Below are 20,830 nucleotides of genomic sequence, written 5' to 3'. Positions count from 1 at the left end.
TCTTCCATAAAGGCCAGATTTGTGCAATATACGACTGATTGTTGTCCTATGGACAGAGTCTCCCACCTCAGCTGTAGATCTCTGCAGTTCATCCAGAGTGATCATTGGCCTCTTGGCTGCATCTCTGATCAGTCTTGTATGAGCTGAAAGTTTAGAGGGACGGCCAGGTCTTGGTAGATTTGCAGTGGTCTGATACTCCTTCCATTTCAATATTATCGCTTGCACAGTGCTCCTTGGGATGTTTAAAGCTTGGGAAATATTTTTGTATCCAAATCCGGCTTTAAACTTCTTCACAACAGTATCTCGGACCTGCTTGGTGTGTTCCTTGTTCTTCATGATGCTCTCTGCGCTTTTAACGGACCTCTGAGACTATCACAGTGCAGGTGCATTTATACGGAGACTTGATTACACACAGGTGGATTGTATTTATCATCATTAGTCATTTAGGTCAACATTGGATCATTCAGAGATCCTCACTGAACTTCTGGAGAGAGTTTGCTGCACTGAAAGTAAAGGGGCTGAATCATTTTGCACGCCCAATCTTTCAGTTTTTGATTTTTTTTAAAAGTTTGAAATATCCAATAAATGTCGTTCCACTTCATGATTGTGTCCCACTTGTTGTTGATTCTTCACAAAAAAATACAGTTTTATATCTTTATGTTTGAAGCCTGAAATGTGGCAAAAGGTCGCAAAGTTCAAGGGGGGCGAATACTTTTGCAAGGCACTGTATATTTGGATGCTATGGGGTGGGGGTTCAGGTATCCTGGGGTACGGACCTGGGAAAACATGAATGAAGGTGTGTCTGTGAGGAGGCCTTACCGCTGTAACGTGTATGTGTTACTCTCAACCCGGGGGCCATGTATCTGTAATAAATATCACTCAGCCGTGTATCTGTAAGAAATATCACTCAGCCGTGTATCTGTAATAAATATCACTCAGCCGTGTATCTGTAATAAATATAATAAATATCACTCAGCCGTGTATCTGTAATAAATATCACTCAGCCGTGTATCTGTAATAAATATCACTCAGCCGTGTATCTGTAATAAATATCACTCAGCCGTGTATCTGTAATAAATATCACTCAGCCGTGTATCTGTAATAAATATCACGCAGCCCTGTATCTGTAATAAATATCACTCAGCCATGTATCTGTAATAAATATCACTCAGCCATGTATCTGTAATAAATATAACTCAGCCATGTATCTGTAATAAATATCACTCAGCCATGTATCTGTAAGAAATATCACTCAGCCATGTATCTGTAATAAATATCACTCAGCCATGTATCTGTAATAAATATCACTCAGAAGTGTATCTGTAATAAATATCACTCAGCCATGTATCTGTAAGAAATATCACTCAGCCATGTATCTGTAATAAATATCACTCAGCCGTGTATCTGTAAGAAATATCACTCAGCCGTGTATCTGTAAGAAATATCACTCAGCCATGTATCTGTAATAAATATCACTCAGCCATGTATCTGTAATAAATATCACTCAGCCATGTATCTGTAATAAATATCACTCAGCCGTGTATCTGTAATAAATATCACTCAGCCGTGTATCTATAATAAATATAACAGCCGTGTATCTGTAAGAAATATCACTCAGCCATGTATCTGTAATAAATATCACTCAGCCATGTATCTGTAATAAATATCACTCAGCTGTGTATCTGTAATAAATATCACTCAGCCGTGTATCTGTAATAAATATCACTCAGCCGTGTATCTGTAATAAACTTAACTCAACTTAACACTCAACTTTGGCCTCAGTCATGGCCCTGCGATAGGCACAGATATTTTTTTTCTTCCCGAAATCACTGTCTACCAGCTCCGCTGGCCAGTACCCAATATCCTGAATGTCCATCCCAGGGTATAAAAGCCACAAGGCTCAGTTCTTACCTTCGGTGGGGCGAGGTGTACAGGAGGCGCCAGGCTTGCAGGAGGGTCTGTGATGTAGGTCTTCTTAGGGACAGGTTGTGGGAAGCCCTGCTGGGTAGGAGCAGCAGTATAGCTAGGCTGGGGTCTCCAGGTGTTTCCTGGTTCTCCCCCGTACCCTCCTGGTTCTCCCCCGTACCCTCCTGGTCCAGGGTAGGCCTGTTCTGGGTACCCTATCAGAAACGCCATGTACATGTTCAAAATGTGTTGAGAAAAACAGTAATTACACTAATAACACATTACATTTTAGCACAAACTTAATTGTAACAATAAAAATGGATTCTACTTCGTTTTCACAAACACCAGAAAAACTTTTTTGGTGCATTTTACTAGTTTCTAAATACATTTAAAATGTATTGGAAACAATTTTAGAAAACATGGTAGAAGTGCAAATGGACAGTGTGTGTTAATGTTGAATGTGAAAAGTCTGGTAGATTTGACACCTTGTGGTGCAGAGCCTGGCTGAGGGGCGGAGCCTGGCTGAGGGGCGAAGCCTGGCTGAGAGGCGAAGCCTGGCTGAGGGGCGAAGCCTGGCTGAGGGGCGGAGCCTGGCTGAGAGGCGAAGCCTGGCTGAGGGGCGAAGCCTGGCTGAGGGGCGGAGCCTGGCTGAGGGGCGAAGCCTGGCTGAGAGGCGAAGCCTGGCTGAGGGGCGAAGCCTGGCTGAGGGGCGGAGCCTGGCTGAGGGGCGGAGCCTGGCTGAGGGGCGGAGCCTGGCTGAGGGGCGGAGCCTGGCTGAGGGGGCCCGTAGGCCGAGTCAGGGCCTCGAGGCTGAGCAGACATGTACTGGACCTGTGAAGAGATGTGATAAATGATTAATAACACTCTGAGCTCTGAGCTCTAACACATCTCCTTCCTCATCGAAGACCAGGGTTCAATCCCTTCCTCTCTTCCTACTTTGTCTCCTACTTTGTCTCTTCCCATTCCTCCCAGATCTCCCGATCTGTTTTCTAGCTGTCTATAATAAAGCATAAACATCAACAAACACGAACAAGGAGTGGATTTCCTTGTTTTTAACGTAAAAAGAAGAACAACACCAACAAGGCGTGTACTGGACCTGGGCTGGGCTCCGGATCGGCTGCTGGGCAAACTGCTGGGGGGGTCCTGGGGACTGGTGCCGGGCGGCGGGTTGGGCAGACCTCACCTGGGGGGAAGAAGATGATGTCAGTGGTCACAGAGACACTGGGTCTGTCTCAAATAGCAACCTATTCCACATAGTGCTCTGGACGGACGGACGGACGGACAGACAGACAGACAGACAGACAGACAGACAGACAGACAGACAGACAGACAGACAGACAGACAGACAGACAGACAGACAGACAGACAGACAGACAGACAGACAGACAGACAGGTTGAAGGAAATTATCAGCTGCAGCGTCCCTTGGAGCAGGTTAATTGGTTAAAGCGATACTTGGGGATTTTGGCAGATACCCATAGACTTCCAGTCATTGTGCTAACGCTAGCAGACACCTATAGACTTCCAGTCATTGTGCTAATGCTAGCAGATACCCATAGACTTCCAGTCATAGTGCTAATGCTAGCAGATACCCATAGACTTCCAGTCATTGTGCTAACGCTAGCAGATACCCATAGACTTCCAGTCATTGTGCTAATGCTAGCAGATACCCATAGACTTCCAGTCATTGTGCTAATGCTAGCAGATACCCATAGACTTCCAGTCATTGTGCTAATGCTAGCAGATACCCATAGACTTCCAGTCATAGTGCTAACGCTAGCAGATACCCATAGACTTCCAGTCATTGTGCTAATGCTAGCAGATACCCATAGACTTCCAGTCATTGTGCTAATGCTAGCAGATACCCATAGACTTCCAGTCATTGTGCTAATGCTAGCAGATACCCATAGACTTCCAGTCATAGTGCTAACGCTAGCAGATACCCATAGACTTCCAGTCATTGTGCTAACGCTAACAGACACCTATAGACTTCCAGTCTAACGCTAGTTAGCATAGGCTCGAGAAACTACCTCTAGATTCCTTCATACTGGACAAAAGACATACAAAATGGTATCCACAAGTTAATCTGACTCTGGGGAAGAAGATAAAGGACATCATTGTCAAAATCCTGATGTATCCCTTTCAGTGCAGTTCCTTGCTCAAGGGCACAACAACAGGATATGGGTACCAGCCAGGATTTGTGTACCTGTACATTGAAGGTAGGCTGGCTGGGGGTGGAGGCTGTGGCGTAGGTGGCTGGGACTGGCTGTGGCACCGTATGGAACTGAGGCCTGGCCACTGGGGAGGCAGAGGAGGGGGAGTGCTCCGCCTGGGAACGGGGCAGTGTTCCACCTGGGGCCATGGACTTCTTAGTGGCCGTCAGAGGAGGCTGAGTCGGGATGACCATACGCTTGTAGCCGGTGACCGGAGCATTGGGACTGGTCACAGACGGAAGAGTTTCAGAGTTCTGTAAAACAGAACGATAATATTAGAGTTTTGAATCCTCTGCAGAACCCAAGAGTCTCTGTTTATCCACCAACAAATACAGATTTAAAAAAATTACAACATCACTGTCTTGTCTGTCTTCAGTCACAAATGAAGTTCCTGCAAGGAAAAATGTAAGTTATTCTTCCTATCTAATCAAATCTTTTGATCTTAAGAACTCAGAGAGCACAGATTATTTAGCTTTTACGTACTGAAGACGTGTTCTGCATATAGCAGTGATGTGATGAAGCTCTGTTAAAAGGCTAGGGAGGAGCAGCATCTGGCAGCACTAAAATACACTATGACTCAGTCAACTGCGCTGCCTGCTTCCTTCATATGCATCTCCAGATTATCTAGGAATGTGTCTCAAATTGCTCCCTATTTCTTATGGAGTGCACTACTATAGACCAGGGTCCATAGGGGTAGTGCACTACTGTAGACCAGGGTAGTGCACTTCTATAGACCAGGGTCCATAGGGGTAGTGCACTACTATAGACCAGGGTCCATAGGGGTAGTGTACTACTATAGACCAGGGTCCATAGGGGTAGTGCACTACTTTAGACCAGGGTCCATAGGGGTAGTGTACTACTATAGACCAGGGTCCATAGGGGTAGTGTACTACTATAGACCAGGGTAGTGTACTACTATAGACCAGGGTAGTGCACTACTATAGACCAGGGTCCATAGGGGTAGTGCACTACTATAGACCAAGGTCCATAGGGGTAGTGTACTACTATAGACCAGGGTCCATAGGGGTAGTGCACTACTATAGACCAGGGTCCATAGGGGTAGTGTACTACTATAGACCAGGGTAGTGTACTACTATAGACCAGGGTAGTGCACTACTATAGACCAGGGTCCATAGGGGTAGTGTACTACTATAGACCAGGGTAGTACACTACTATAGACCAGGGTCCATAGGGTAGTGCACTACTATAGACCAGTGTCCATAGGGGTAGTGCACTACTATATACCAGGGTCCATAGGGGTAGTGTACTACTATAGACCAGGGTAGTGCACTACTATAGACCAGGGTCCATAGGGGTAGTGCACTACTATAGACCAGGGTCCATAGGGGTTGTGCACTACTATAGACCAAGGTCCATAGGGGTAGTGTACTACTATAGACCAGGGTCCATAGGGGTAGTGCACTACTATAGACCAGGGTCCATAGGGGTAGTGTACTACTATAGACCAGGGTCCATAGGGGTAGTGCACTACTATAGACCAGGGTCCATAGGGGTAGTGTACTACTATAGACCAGGGCAGTGCACTACTATAGACCAGGGTAGTGTACTACTATAGACCAGGGTAGTGCACTACTATAGACCAGGGCCCATAGGGTTAGAGTAGTACTATAGACCAGGGTAGTGCACTGCTTTAGACCAGGGCCCATAGGGTAGTGCACTACTTTAACCCTTAAACTAGGGTTAATACTGTCCTGGTCCTATCCCTCCATCCCTCCATCCATAAACCAGAGTTAATACTGTCCTGATCCCATCCCTCCATCCATAAACCAGGGTTAATACTGTCCTGGTCCCATCCCTCCATCCATGAACCAGGGTTAATACTGTCCTGGTCCCATCTCTCCATCTATAAACCAGGGTAAATACTGTCCTGGTCCCATCCCTCCATCCATAAACCAGGGTTAATACTGTCCTGGTCCTATCCCTCCATCCATAAACCAGGGTTAATATTGTCCTGGTCCTATCCCTCCATCCCTCCACCCATAAACCAGGGTTAATACTGTCCTGGTACCATCCCTCCATCCATAAACCAGGGTTAATACTGTCCTGGTCCCATCCCTCCATCCATCCATCCATAAACCAGGGTTAATACAGTCCTGGTCCCATCCCTCCATCCATAAACCAGGGTTAATACTGTCCTGATCCCATCCCTCCATCCCTCCAGTCATAAACCAGGGTTAATACTGTCCTGGTCCCATCCCTCCATCCATAAACCAGGGTTAACACTGTCCTGGTCCCATCCCTCCATCCCTCCATCCATAAACCAGGGTTAATACTGTCCTGGTCCCATCCATCCATCCATAAACCAGGGTTAATACTGTCCTGGTCCCATCCCTCCATCCATAAACCAGGGTTAATACTGTCCTGGTCCCATCCCTCCATCCATAAACCAGGGTTAATACTGTCCTGGTCCCATCCCTCCATCCCGCCATCCATAAACCAGGGTTAATACTGTCCTGGTCCCATCCCTCCATCCCTCCATCCATAAACCAGGGCTAATACAGTCCTGGTCCCATCCCTCCATCCATAAACCAGGGTTAATACTGCACTGGTCCCATCCCTCCATCCCTCCATCCATAAACCAGGGTTAATACTGTCCTGGTCCCATCCCTCCATCCATAAACCAGGGTTAATACTGTCCTGGTCCCATCCCTCCATCCATAAACCAGGGTTAATACTGTACTGCTCCCATCCCTCCATCCATAAACCAGGGTTAATACTGTCCTGGTCCCATCCCTCCATCCATAAACCAGGGTTAATACTATCCTGGTCCCATCCCTCCATCCATAAACCAGGGTTAATACTGTCCTGGTCCCATCCCTCCATCCATCAATCCATAAACCAGGGTTAATACAGTCCTGGTCCCATCCCTCCATCCATAAACCAGGGTTAATACTGTCCTGATCCCATCCCTCCATCCCTCCATCCATAAACCAGGGTTAATACTGTCCTGGTCCCATCCCTCCATCCATAAACCAGGGTTAATACTATCCTGGTCCCATCCATCCATAAACCAGGGTTAATACTATCCTGGTCCCATCCCTCCATCCCTAAACCAGGGTTAATACTGTCCTGATCCCATCCCTCCATCCCTCCATCCATAAACCAGGGTTAATACTGTCCTGGTCCCATCCCTCCATCCATAAACCAGGGTTAATACTGTCCTGGTCCCATCCATCCATCCATAAACCAGGGTTAATACTGTCCTGGTCCCATCCCTCCATCCATAAACCAGGGTTAATACTGTCCTGGTTCCATCCCTCCATCCATAAACCAGGGTTAATACTGTCCTGGTCCCATCCCTCCATCCCTCCATCTATAAACCAGGGTTAATACTGTCCTGGCACCATCCCTCCATCCCTCCATCCATAAACCAGGGTTAATACTGTCCTGATCCCATCCCTCCATCCATAAACCAGGGTTAATACTGTCCTGATCCCATCCCTCCATCCCTCCAGTCATAAACCAGGGTTAATACAGTCCTGGTCCCATCCCTCCATCCATAAACCAGGGTTAATACTGTCCTGATCCCATCCCTCCATCCCTCCATCCATAAACCAGGGTTAATACTGTCCTGGTCCCATCCCTCCATCCATAAACCAGGGTTAATACTATCCTGGTCCCATCCATCCATAAACCAGGGTTAATACTATCCTGGTCCCATCCCTCCATCCCTAAACCAGGGTTAATACTGTCCTGATCCCATCCCTCCATCCATAAACCAGGGTTAATACTGTCCTGGTCCCATCCCTCCATCCCTCCATCCATAAACCAGGGCTAATACAGTCCTGGTCCCATCCCTCCATCCATAAACCAGGGTTAATACTGCACTGGTCCCATCCCTCCATCCCTCCATCCATAAACCAGGGTTAATACTGTCCTGGTCCCATCCCTCCATCCATAAACCAGGGTTAATACTGTCCTGGTCCCATCCCTCCATCCATAAACCAGGGTTAATACTGTACTGGTCCCATCCCTCCATCCATAAACCAGGGTTAATACTGTCCTGGTCCCATCCCTCCATCCATAAACCAGGGTTAATACTATCCTGGTCCCATCCCTCCATCCATAAACCAGGGTTAATACTGTCCTGGTCCCATCCCTCCATCCATCCATCCATAAACCAGGGTTAATACAGTCCTGGTCCCATCCCTCCATCCATAAACCAGGGTTAATACTGTCCTGATCCCATCCCTCCATCCCTCCATCCATAAACCAGGGTTAATACTGTCCTGGTCCCATCCCTCCATCCATAAACCAGGGTTAATACTGTCCTGGTCCCATCCCTCCATCCCTCCATCCATAAACCAGGGTTAATACTGTCCTGGTCCTATCCCTTGATCCATAAACCAGGGTTAATACTGTCCTGGTCCCATCCCTCCATCCCTCCATCCATAAACCAGGGTTAATACTGTCCTGGTCCTATCCCTCCATCCATAAACCAGGGTTAATACTGTCCTGATCCCATCCCTCCATCCATAAACCAGGGTTAATACTGTCCTGGTCCTATCCCTCCATCCCTCCATCCATAAACCAGGGTAAATACTGTCCTGGTCCCATCCCTCCATCCATAAACCAGGGTTAATACTGTCCTGGTCCTATCCCTCCATCCATAAACCAGGGTTAATACTGTCCTGATCCCATCCCTCCATCCATAAACCAGGGTTAATACTGTCCTGGTCCCATCCCTCCATCCATAAACCAGGGTTAATACTGTCCTGGTCCCATCCCTCCATCCATAAACCAGGGTTAATAATGTCCTGGTCCCATAAATTCAACACACCAATTAGGATCTGGCTAAAAATACTTAAATCAGTCATAGAGCCCATTGCGTTTATGGTTGTGAGGTCTGGGGTCCGCTCACCAACCAAGATTTCACAAAATAGGACAAACACCAAATTGAGATTGCGGGATTCTGCAAAAATAAACTCTTTGTACAACGTAGAACACCAAATAATGCATGCAGAGCAGAATTAGGCCGATACCCGCGAATTATCAAAATCCAGAAAAGAGCCATTAATAAATTCTACAACCACCTAAACGAAAGCGATTCCCAAACCTTCCATAACAAAACCATCACCTACAGAGAGATGAACCTGGAGAAGAGGTAAGCAAGCTGGTCCTGGGGCTCTGTTCACAAATACAAACACACCCCACAGAGCCCCAGGACAGAAACACAATTAGACCCAACCAAATCATGAGAAAACAAAAAGAAAATTACTTCACACATGGGAAAGAATTAACAAAAAAACAGAGCGAAGTAGAATTATATTTGGCCCTAAACAGAGAGTACACAGCGGCAGAATACCTGACCACTGTGACTGACCCAACCTTAAGGAAAGCTTTGACTATGTAAGGCTATGTGCACACTGCCCACAAAATGAGGTGGAAACTGAGCTGCACTTCCTAACCTCAGATTACACAGATCGAAAAATAATTCAAAAATAAAATCCAATTTTGATAAACTCCCATATCTACTGGGTGAAATTCCACAGTGTGCCATCACAGCAGCAGGATTTGTGACCTGTTGCCACAAGAAAATGGCAACCAGTGAAGAACAAACACCATTGTAAATACAACCCATATTTATGCTTATTTATTTTATCTTGTGTCCTTTACCATTTGTACATTGTTACAACACTGTGTAAATATACATATAATATGACATTTGTAATGTCTTTATTGTTTTGAAACTTCTGTATGTGTAATGTTTACTGCTAATTTGGATTGTTTATATTATCTACCTCACTTGCTTTGGCAATGTTAACACATGTTTCCCATGCCAATAAAGCCCCTTGAATTGAATTGAATTGAGAGAGAGGGAGAGAGGATAGAGGGAGAGAGAGAGAGAGAGAGAGTTGGGAGAGAGGATAGAGTAGAGATAGAGATAGGGAGAGCGAGAGAGAGAGTTGGGAGAGAGAATAGAGAAGAGAGAGAGAGTTGGGAGAAAGGATAGAGAAGAGAGAGAGAGTTGGGAGAGAGGATAGAGAGAGGATAGAGGAAAGAGGGAGGATAGAGGAGAGAGAGGGGAGAGAGGGAGAGAGAGGATAGAGGAGAGAGAGGGGAGAGAGAGAGAGAGAGAGGGGAGAGAGAGATATATATATATAGAGAGAGAGAGAGACAGAGAGAGAGAGAGTTGGGAGAAAGGATAGAGGAGAGAGAGGGAGAGAGAGAGTGGATAGAGGAGAGAGAGGGGATAGAGGAGAGAGAGAGAGAGAGAGAGAGTTGGGATAGAGGATAGAGGAGAGAGAGAGAGAGGGGATATAGGGGAGAGAGAGAGAGAGAGAGAGAGAGAGAAAGAGAGAGCGAGAGAGAGAGAGAGAGTTGGGAGAGAGTTGGGATCAGTCATAGAGCCCATTGCCCTTTGCGGTTGTGAGGTATGGGGTCCGCTCACCAACCAAGACAAACACAAAATTGAGACTCTGCATGCAGAGATTGCGGGATTCTGCAAAAATATCCTCCATGTACAACGTAGAACACCAAATAATGCATGCAGAGCAGAATTAGACCGATACCCACTAATTATCAAAATCCAGAAAAGAGCCGTAAAATTCTACAACCACCTAAAAGGTAGCGATTCACAAACCTTCCATAACAAAGCCATCACCTACAGAGAGATGAATCTGGAGAAGAGTCCCCTAAGCAAGCTGGTCCTGGAGCTCTGTTCACAAACACAAACACACCCTACAGAGCCCCAGGACAACAGCACAATTAGACCCAACCAAATCATGAGAAAACAAACAGATTTGACACATTGGAAAGAATTAACAAAAAAACAGAGCAAACTAGAATGTTATTTGGCCCTAAACAGAGAGTACACAGCGGCAGAATACCTGACCACTGTGACTGACCCAAAATTAAGGAAAGCTTTCACTATGTACAGACTCAGTGAGCATCGCCTTGCTATTGAGAAATTCCGCCGTAGGCAGACATGGCTCTCAAGAGAAGACAGGCTATGAGCTCACTGCCCACAAAATGAGGTGGAAACTGAGCTGCACTTCCTAACCTCCTGCCCAATGTATGACCATATTAGAGACACATATTTCCCTCAGATTACACAGATCCACAAAGAAGTCGAAAACAAATCCAATTTTGAAAAACTCCCATATCTACTGGGTGAAATTCCACAGTGTGCCATCACAGCAGCAAGATTTGTGACCTGTTGCCACGAGAAAAGGGCAACCAGTGAAGAACACACACCATTGTAAATACAACCCATATTTATGCTTATTTATTTTATCTTGTGTCCTTTAACCATTTGTACATTGTTACAACACTGTATATATATATATATATATATATATATATATATATATATATATATATATATATATATATATATATATAATATGACATTTGTAATGTCTTTACTGTTTTGAAACCTCTGTATGTGTAATGTTTACTGTTAATTGTTGTTGTTTTTCACTTTATATTTTCACTTTGTATGTTGTCTACCTCACTTGCTTTGGCAATGTTAACACATGTTTCCCATGCCAATAAAGCCCTTGAATTGAATTGAATTGAATTGAGAGAGAGAGAGAGAGAGGAGAGAGAGAGTTGGGAGAGAGGAGAGAGAGAGAGAGAGAGAAAGAGAGAGAGAGATGGGAGAGAAGATAGAGAAGAGAGAGAGGATAGAGGAGAGAGAGAGAGAAAGAGAGAACAAGAGAGAAATAGAGAGAGAAAGAGAGAGAGAGTTGGGAGAGAGGATAGAGGAGAGAGAGAGAGAGAGAGAGAGAGAGAGAGAGTTGGGAGAGAGGATAGAGAAGAGAGAGAGGATAGAGGAGAGAGAGAGAGAGAGTTGGGAGAGAGGAGAGAGAGAGAGAGAGAGAGAGAGAGATAGAGAGTGGAGTTCTGCTACCTGACTGAACCCAATGGGACCTAACATTATACATCTGGTTAGGGTCGGCTAGAAATTAGTTTTTCATCAATAACTAGAGTACGGATAAGGATCGGATATCACTAAATTGATCATCAACATTTTGAAGCTGAACCATTTGCTTGTGCTCTGCACAGTACCTATCATTTAGTGTTTCGATCTCATCAAAATATAAAATCAGAACATTGTCCGAGTTCACAGGGGAGATTGCTTTACCAAAAATAACAACGTTCATTGAGTTTTGTCGGAGTTTAGAGTGAAGAAAACTGCTCGGCTCTCAGTCTCACCAATAAGGAGGACGGCAAGCAGAGGCGTTGCTATGGATACAGTACCTACACAAGCCGTGCCACGCACAGAGCGCGTGCAGCGTGAGCAGAGCAGGGAGAGAGGGACAGACAGAGAGGAGCAGCTAACGGAGGAAGTTATTTCTGATTTAGGGTTCAGGTAGGGCCTTCAATTTGACAGAAGCAATCAGTCCTGGGTATTGTGGGGTTTGATCCTCACGGGCATGGGTAGGGCTTAAAATACCTGCCTGTGTAGGGCTCCAAGAGAAAGGTAGGGAGAGGGAGAGAGAAAGGGAGGGAGGGGGAGAGAGAAAGGGAGGGAGGGAGGGGGAGAGAGAAAGGGAGTGAGGGAGGGGTAGAGAGAAAGGGAGTGAGGGAGGAGAGAGAAAGGGAGTGAGGGGGGAGAGAGAAAGGGAGTGAGGGAGGGAGAGAGAAAGGGAGGGAGGGAGGGAGAGAGAAAGGGAGGGAGGGAGGGAGGGAGGGAGGGAGGGAGGGAGGGAGGGAGGGAGGGAGGGAGGGAGGGAGGGAGGGAGGGAGGGGGAGAGAGAAAGGGAGGGAGGGGGAGAAATGGAGGGAGGGAGAGAGAGAGAAAGGGAGGGAGGGAGGGAGAGAAAGGGAGGGAGGGGGAGAGAGAAAGGGAGGGAGGGGGAGAAAGGGAGGGAGGGGGGAGAGAGAAAGGGAGGGAGGGGGAGAAATGGAGGGAGGGAGGGGGAGAATGGAGGGAGGGAGAGAGAGAGAAAGGGAGGGAGGGAGGGAGAGAAAGGGAGGGAGGGGGAGAAATGGAGGGAGGGAGAGAGAGAGAAAGGGAGGGAGGGAGGGAGGGAGAGAAAGGGAGGGAGAGAGAAAGGGAGTGAGGGAGGGAGAGAGAGAGAGAGAGAGGGAGGGAGGGAGGGAGGGAGGGAGGGAGGGAGGGAGGGAGGGAGGGAGGGAGAGGGAGGGAGCGGGAGAGAGAAAGGGAGGGAGGGGGAGAAATGGAGGGAGGGAGAGAGAGAGAAAGGGAGGGAGGGAGGGAGAGAAAGGGAGGGAGGGGGAGAAATGGAGGGAGGGGAGACAGAGAAAGGGAGGGAGGGAGGGAGAGAAAGGGAGGGAGGGGGAGAGAGAAAGGGAGTGAGGGAGGGAGAGAGAAAGGGAGGGACGGGGAGAGAGAAAGGGAGTGAGGGAGGGAGATAGAAAGGGAGGGAGGGAGGGCGAGAGAAAGGGAGTGAGGGAGGGAGAGAGAAAGTGAGGGAGGGGGAGAGAGAAAGGGAGTGAGGGAGGGAGAGAGAAAGGGAGGGAGGGGGAGAGAGAAAGGGAGTGAGGGAGGGAGAGAGAAAGGGAGGGAGGGTGGGCGAGAGAAAGGGAGGGAGGGAGCGAGGGAGGGAGGGGGAGAGAGAAAGGGAGGGAGGGGGAGAGAGAAAGGGAGGGAGGGGGAGAAATGGAGGGAGGGAGAGAGAGAGAGAGAGAAAGGGAGGGAGGGAGGGGGAGAAAGGGAGGGAGGGAGAGAGAGAAAGGGAGGGAAAGGGGAGAGAGACCAGCAGCACAAGGGCTCTCCCACTGGGCACAGACGTCATTTCAACGTCTAGTTTTTTTTACTTAAAATTGGTTGAGTTGTCAGCTAACGTCAATTCAACGTGATCAACAGAAAAGATTGATGAAGGTAGAAAAGATTGATGAAATTGCAAATTTGCAAATCCAATCAGTTTTTAATTTTGATGAAACATATTTGTTTTTTAAATGACGTGGAAACAACGTGGGTTCAACCAGTGTCCACAGAGGAACAGTAGGACATCTCAGACGTCAGTATGAAAAGACACTGCAGAAAGAGATTTATGGACCCCCATCCACTGCATGTTAGGTCAATGGGTTTCATTTTACTAAATGGCACCCTATTCCCTATATAGTGCACTACTACAGACCCAAATGGCACCCTATTCCCTACATAGTGCACTACTACAGACCCAAATGGCACCCTATTCCCTATATAGTGCACTACTTTAGACACAAATGGCACCATATTCCCTATATAGTGCACTACTACAGACCCAAATGGCACCCTATTCCCTATATAGTGCACTACTACAGACCCAAATGGCACCCTATTCCCTATATAGTGCACTACTACAGACCCAAATGGCACCCTATTCCCTACATAGTGCACTACTTTTGGCCAGGGAATATGATGTAATTTGAGAAGCTGGCTGTGTCCGCGTGACTGCAGTCATCAGGGATATAATGCAGATTCCCAGGCAGTAGAAAGGTAGTCTGCAGCAAAGCGTACAGAGGAGGAAGAGGAGGAAGAGGAGGACCATCCTCTTTAATAAATATAAAACATGTAGCTGTCATCAAGTCAAACGTTGGGACTCACTTAAGAGTGTGCAGAGCTGTCATCAAGTCAAATATAGTGCACTACTTCTGATCAGGGTTCTAGTCAAATATAGTGCACTACTTCTGATCAGGGTTCTAGTCAAATATAGTGCACTACTTCTGATCAGGGTTCTAGTCAAATATAGTGCACTACTTCTGATCAGGGTTCTAGTCAAATATAGTGCACTACTTCTGATCAGGGTTCAAGTCAAATATAGTGCACTACTTCTGATCAGGGTTCTAGTCAAATATAGTGCACGACTTCTGATCAGGGTTCTAGTCAAATATAGTGCACTACTTCTGATCGGGGCCCTAGTCAAATATAGTGCACTACTTCTGATCAGGGCTCTAGTCAAATATAGTGGACTATAAAGTAAATAGGGGACATTTTGGGACAGAAACACTCTCTAATCTCTTCTCTAACTCAGTGTCTGTCTGTAGCAAACAGCAAGTCAGAAACAAGCGCCAGGCTCCAAATGAATATCTCCCTCTATCCTTCACATTAAAACCATCCCCTTCCTATTTCCTCTCCTTGGCCCCGGCACGAACCAGGGTATCAGCACTCTCTCACTTAAAGAAAGAGTTCCAGATAAGGCACATTAAAGATGATTAAAGATGTCTCCTCTGCAGAATGTGGCGAGACCTCTGGCTGTTTTGAACTATCTCACATTTGCAGATAAAGTGCATTAAAAACGAGGTATATAGAGAGAAACTCCACCAAACGAATATCTCCCTCTATCCCTCACATTAAAACAAACTGCCCTGTCTAACTGGATCAGCCCTCTCTCTCTCTCTCTCTCTCTCTCTCTCTCTCTCTATGTCTCTCTCTCTCTCTCTCTGTCTCTCTCTCTATGTCTCTCTCTCTCTCTCTCTCTCTCTCTCTCTCTGTGTCTCTCTCTCTATGTCTCTTTCTCTCTCTCTCTCTCTGTCTCTCTCTCTATGTCTCTCTCTCTCTCTCTCTGTCTCTCTCTCTATGTCTCTCTCTCTCTCTCTCTCTCTCTCTCTATGTCTCTCTCTCTCTCTCTCTCTCTCTCTCTCTCTGTCTCTCTCTCTATGTCTCTCTCTCTCTCTCTCTCTCTCTCCCTCTCTCTCCCTCTCTCTCCCTCTCTCTCCCTCTCTCTCTCTCTCTCTCTCTCTATCTCTCTATTTCTCCTTCAAGTGACAGTACAGAGTACAGCAATCCAACTGAAGAACAGAACAATTATTCTCTACTAAAAAAATAAAAAATCACTAAATCAAATGAATTTAATAAAAAAATAAAAATAGATAGTGGTAGTATAGAAGAGTTAGTATTTAGAATTATTAGTTCACATATCTAAAAACATACACCGTCTCCACTGCAGGACACATTACGGTGTGATGTAAACATGCCACACAAATGACTCAATACCAAATGAAGGTGATTAAACAGTAGAATCCTTTAGAGGCAGGTAGTAAAAAATACAAAGCTGAATCATCAAGGTAGAATCAAGGTACAATTCACAAAGCTGAATCATCAAGGTAGAATCAAGGTAGAATTCACAAAGCTGAATCATCAAGGTAGAATCAAGGTAGAATTCACAAAGCTGAATCATCAAGGTAGAATCAAGGTACAATTCACAAAGCTGAATCATCAAGGTAGAATCAAGGTAGATTCCACAAAGCTGAATCATCAAGGTAGAATCAAGGTAGAATTCACAAAGCTGAATCATCAAGGTAGAATCAAGGTACAATTCACAAAGCTGAATCATCAAGGTAGAATCAAGGTACAATTCACAAAGCTGAATCATCAAGGTAGAATCAAGGTAGAATTCACAAAGCTGAATCATCAAGGTAGAATCAAGGTAGAATTCACAAAGCTGAATCATCAAGGTAGGATTCTCAAAGCTGAATCATCAAGATAGAATCAAGGTAGAATTCACAAAGCTCAAGGTAGAATCAAGGTTGAATCACAAAGCTTCACACTCCTTAACATGTTACTTTCCACCATTAATTTGCAAATAAATTCATTAAAAAATCCTACAATGTGATTTTCTGGATTTTTTCCCCCTCATTGTGTCTGTCATAGTTGAAGTGTACCTATGATGAAAATTGCAGCCCTCTCTCATCTTTTTAAGTGGGAGAACTTGCACAATTGGTGGCTGACTAAATACTTTTTTCCCCCACTGCACATACAGGGCCTTAACTTGTTCCACATTTTGTTGTGTTACATCCTGAATTTAAAATGTGTCACTGATCTACACACAAACCTATTGTTATGTTTGTAGAACATTTTCCAAATGAATGAGAGAGAAAAAAATGAAACGCTGAAATGCTAAACGAATCACATAATGAGTCGCATGGACTCATTCCATGTTCAATAGATTTTTGATTGACTACCCCATCTCTGTACACAACACATACAATTATGTGAAAGGTCCCTTATTGAATTTAGTGAATTTCAAGCACAGATTCAACCACACAGACCAGGGATGGTTTTCAATGCATTGCAAAGAAGGGAATCGATTGGTAGATGGGTAAAAAACAATGTTTTTAAATAAGACCTTGAATATCCCTTTGAACACGGTGAAGATACTAATTACACTTTGGATGGTGTATCAATACACCCAGTCACTACAAAGATACAGGCGTCCTTCCTAACTCAGTTGCCGGAGAGGAAGGAAACCACTCAGGTATTTCATCATGAGGCCAATGGTGATTTTTTAAAATAGTTGCAGAGTTGAATGGCTGTGAAATGAAGAAAACTGAGGATGGATCAACAACATGGTAGTTACTCAACAATACCAACCTAAATGAAAGATTTAAAAGAAGGAAGCCTGTACAGAATAAGAAATATTCACCGCACTAAAGAAACACGGCAAAAAAATGTGTCAAAGAAATTAACAATTTGTCCTGAATACAAAGTTTTATGTTTGGGACAAATCCAACACAACACATTACTGAACACCACTCTTCATATTGTCAAGCATGGTTGTGGCTGCATCATGGTATGTGTAGGCTTGACAATGGGAAGGACTAGGGAGTTGTTTTAGTGGGTCGGGGGGGGGGGGGTATAAAAAACATTGCAGAGGAAAACCTGGTTCAGTCTGCTTTCCACCAGACACTGGGAGATAAAACCTGGTTCAGTCTGCTTTCCACCAGACACTGGGAGATAAAACCTGGTTCAGTCTGCTTTCCACCAGACACTGGGAGATAAAACCTGGTTCAGTCTGCTTTCCACCAGACACTGGGAGATAAAACCTGGTTCAGTCTGCTTTCCACCAGACACTGGGAGATAAAACCTGGTTCAGTCTGCTTTCCACCAGACACTGGGAGATAAAACCTGGTTCAGTCTGCTTTCCACCAGACACTGGGAGATAAAACCTGGTTCAGTCTGCTTTCCACCAGACACTGGGAGATAAAACCTGGTTCAGTCTGCTTTCCACCAGACACTGGGAGATAAAACCTGGTTCAGTCTGCTTTCCACCAGACACTGGGAGATAAAACCTGGTTCAGTCTGCTTTCCACCAGACACTGGGAGACAAATGCACCTTTCAGCTGGACAATAACCTAAAACACAAGGATGATTTTACACTGGAGGTTTTTTACCATGATGACATTGAATGTTCCTGAGTGGCTTGGTTACAGTTTTGATTTAAATCAGCTTGAAAATGTATGGAAAGACATGATACTTGGTTTTCTAGCAATGTTTATAACTGACTGGTTTATATCTGACTGGTTTATATCTGACTGATTTATAACTGTCTGGTTTATATCTGACTGGTTTATATCTGACTGGTTTATATCTGACTGGTTTATAACTTTCTGGTTTATATCTGACTGGTTTATATCTGACTGGTTTATATCTGACTGGTTTATATCTGACTGGTTTATATCTGACTGGTTTATATCTGACTGGTTTATAACTGTCTGGTTTATATCTGTCTGGTTTATATCTGACTGGTTTATATCTGACTGGTTTATATCTGACTGGTTTATAACTGACTGGTTTATATCTGACTGGTTTATAACTGACTGGTTTATAACTGACTGGTTTATAACTGTCTGGTTTATATCTGACTGGTTTATATCTGACTGGTTTATAACTGACTGGTTTATAACTGTCTGGTTTATATCTGACTGGTTTATAACTGACTGGTGCCATAATGACTGGTTTATATCTGACTGGTTTATAACTGACTGGTTTATAACTGACTGGTTTATATCTGACTGGTTTATATCTGACTGGTTTATAACTGACTGGTTTATAACTGACTGGTGCCATAATGACTGGTTTATAAATTACTGGTGCCATAATGACTGGTTTATAACTGACTGGTTTGTATCTGACTGGTGCCATAATGACTGGTTTATAACTGACTGGTTTATAACTGACTGGTGCCATAATGACTGGTTTATATCTGACTGGTTTATAACTGACTGGTTTATAACTGACTGGTTTATAACTGACTGGTGCCATAATGACTGGTTTATAACTGACTGGTTTATAACTGACTGGTGCCATAATGACTGGTTTATATCTGACTGGTTTATAACTGACTGGTTTATAACTGACTGGTTTGTATCTGACCGGTGCCATAATGACTGGTTTATAACTGTCTGGTTTATATCTGACTGGTTTATATCTGACTGGCTTATATCTGACTGGTTTATAACTGACTGGTTTATATCTGACTGGTTTATATCTGACTGGTTTATATCTGACTGGTTTATAACTGTCTGGTTTATATCTGTCTGGTTTATATCTGACTGGTTTATATCTGACTGGTTTATATCTGACTGGTTTATAACTGACTGGTTTATATCTGACTGGTTTATAACTGACTGGTTTATAACTGACTGGTTTATAACTGTCTGGTTTATATCTGACTGGTTTATATCTGACTGGTTTATAACTGACTGGTTTATAACTGTCTGGTTTATATCTGACTGGTTTATAACTGACTGGTGCCATAATGACTGGTTTATATCTGACTGGTTTATAACTGACTGGTTTATAACTGACTGGTTTATATCTGACTGGTTTATATCTGACTGGTTTATAACTGACTGGTTTATAACTGACTGGTGCCATAATGACTGGTTTATAACTGACTGGTGCCATAATGACTGGTTTATAACTGACTGGTTTGTATCTGACTGGTGCCATAATGACTGGTTTATAACTGACTGGTTTATAACTGACTGGTGCCATAATGACTGGTTTATATCTGACTGGTTTATAACTGACTGGTTTATAACTGACTGGTTTATAACTGACTGGTGCCATAATGACTGGTTTATAACTGACTGGTTTATAACTGACTGGTGCCATAATGACTGGTTTATATCTGACTGGTTTATAACTGACTGGTTTATAACTGACTGGTTTGTATCTGACCGGTGCCATAATGACTGGTTTATAACTGTCTGGTTTATATCTGACTGGTTTATATCTGACTGGCTTATATCTGACTGGTTTATAACTGACTGGTTTATATCTGACTGGTTTATATCTGACTGGTTTATATCTGACTGGTTTATAACTGTCTGGTTTATATCTGTCTGGTTTATATCTGACTGGTTTATATCTGACTGGTTTATATCTGACTGGTTTATAACTGACTGGTTTATATCTGACTGGTTTATAACTGACTGGTTTATAACTGACTGGTTTATAACTGTCTGGTTTATATCTGACTGGTTTATATCTGACTGGTTTATAACTGACTGGTTTATAACTGTCTGGTTTATATCTGACTGGTTTATAACTGACTGGTGCCATAATGACTGGTTTATATCTGACTGGTTTATAACTGACTGGTTTATAACTGACTGGTTTATATCTGACTGGTTTATATCTGACTGGTTTATAACTGACTGGTTTATAACTGACTGGTGCCATAATGACTGGTTTATAACTGACTGGTGCCATAATGACTGGTTTATAACTGACTGGTTTGTATCTGACTGGTGCCATAATGACTGGTTTATAACTGACTGGTTTATAACTGACTGGTGCCATAATGACTGGTTTATATCTGACTGGTTTATAACTGACTGGTTTATAACTGACTGGTTTATAACTGACTGGTGCCATAATGACTGGTTTATAACTGACTGGTGCCATAATGACTGGTTTATATCTGACTGGTTTATAACTGACTGGTTTATAACTGACTGGTTTGTATCTGACCGGTGCCATAATGACTGGTTTATAACTGACTGGTTTATA

At 44.3% G+C, this 20,830-nt stretch overlaps 1 protein-coding gene across 3 annotated transcripts in view; it reads right to left on the bottom strand.

Moving 5' to 3' along the window:
* LOC110510444 (lipoma-preferred partner homolog) overlaps positions 1 to 20,830 on the bottom strand; it is a 436,781-nt gene that overhangs the window by 182,421 nt on the left and 233,530 nt on the right. For all 3 annotated transcript variants that reach the window (XM_090236480.1, XM_090236479.1, XM_090236478.1), the window contains 4 exons: positions 4,110 to 4,370; positions 3,002 to 3,088; positions 2,391 to 2,736; positions 1,912 to 2,120 (listed from right to left, as the gene is read on the bottom strand). In XM_090236480.1, coding sequence (XP_090092606.1) covers positions 1,912 to 2,120; positions 2,391 to 2,736; positions 3,002 to 3,088; positions 4,110 to 4,370 — 903 coding nt within the window. The remainder of the gene's footprint in view (positions 1 to 1,911; positions 2,121 to 2,390; positions 2,737 to 3,001; positions 3,089 to 4,109; positions 4,371 to 20,830) is intronic.

Source organism: Oncorhynchus mykiss, chromosome 5 (assembly GCF_057628025.1).
Source record: "Oncorhynchus mykiss isolate SJ-2025 chromosome 5, ASM5762802v1, whole genome shotgun sequence".
In the NCBI taxonomy this organism is placed as follows: Eukaryota; Metazoa; Chordata; class Actinopteri; order Salmoniformes; family Salmonidae; genus Oncorhynchus; species Oncorhynchus mykiss.
The sequence above is the reverse complement of the archived record's forward strand: the minus strand, read 5'-3'. Positions and strand labels throughout refer to the sequence as shown.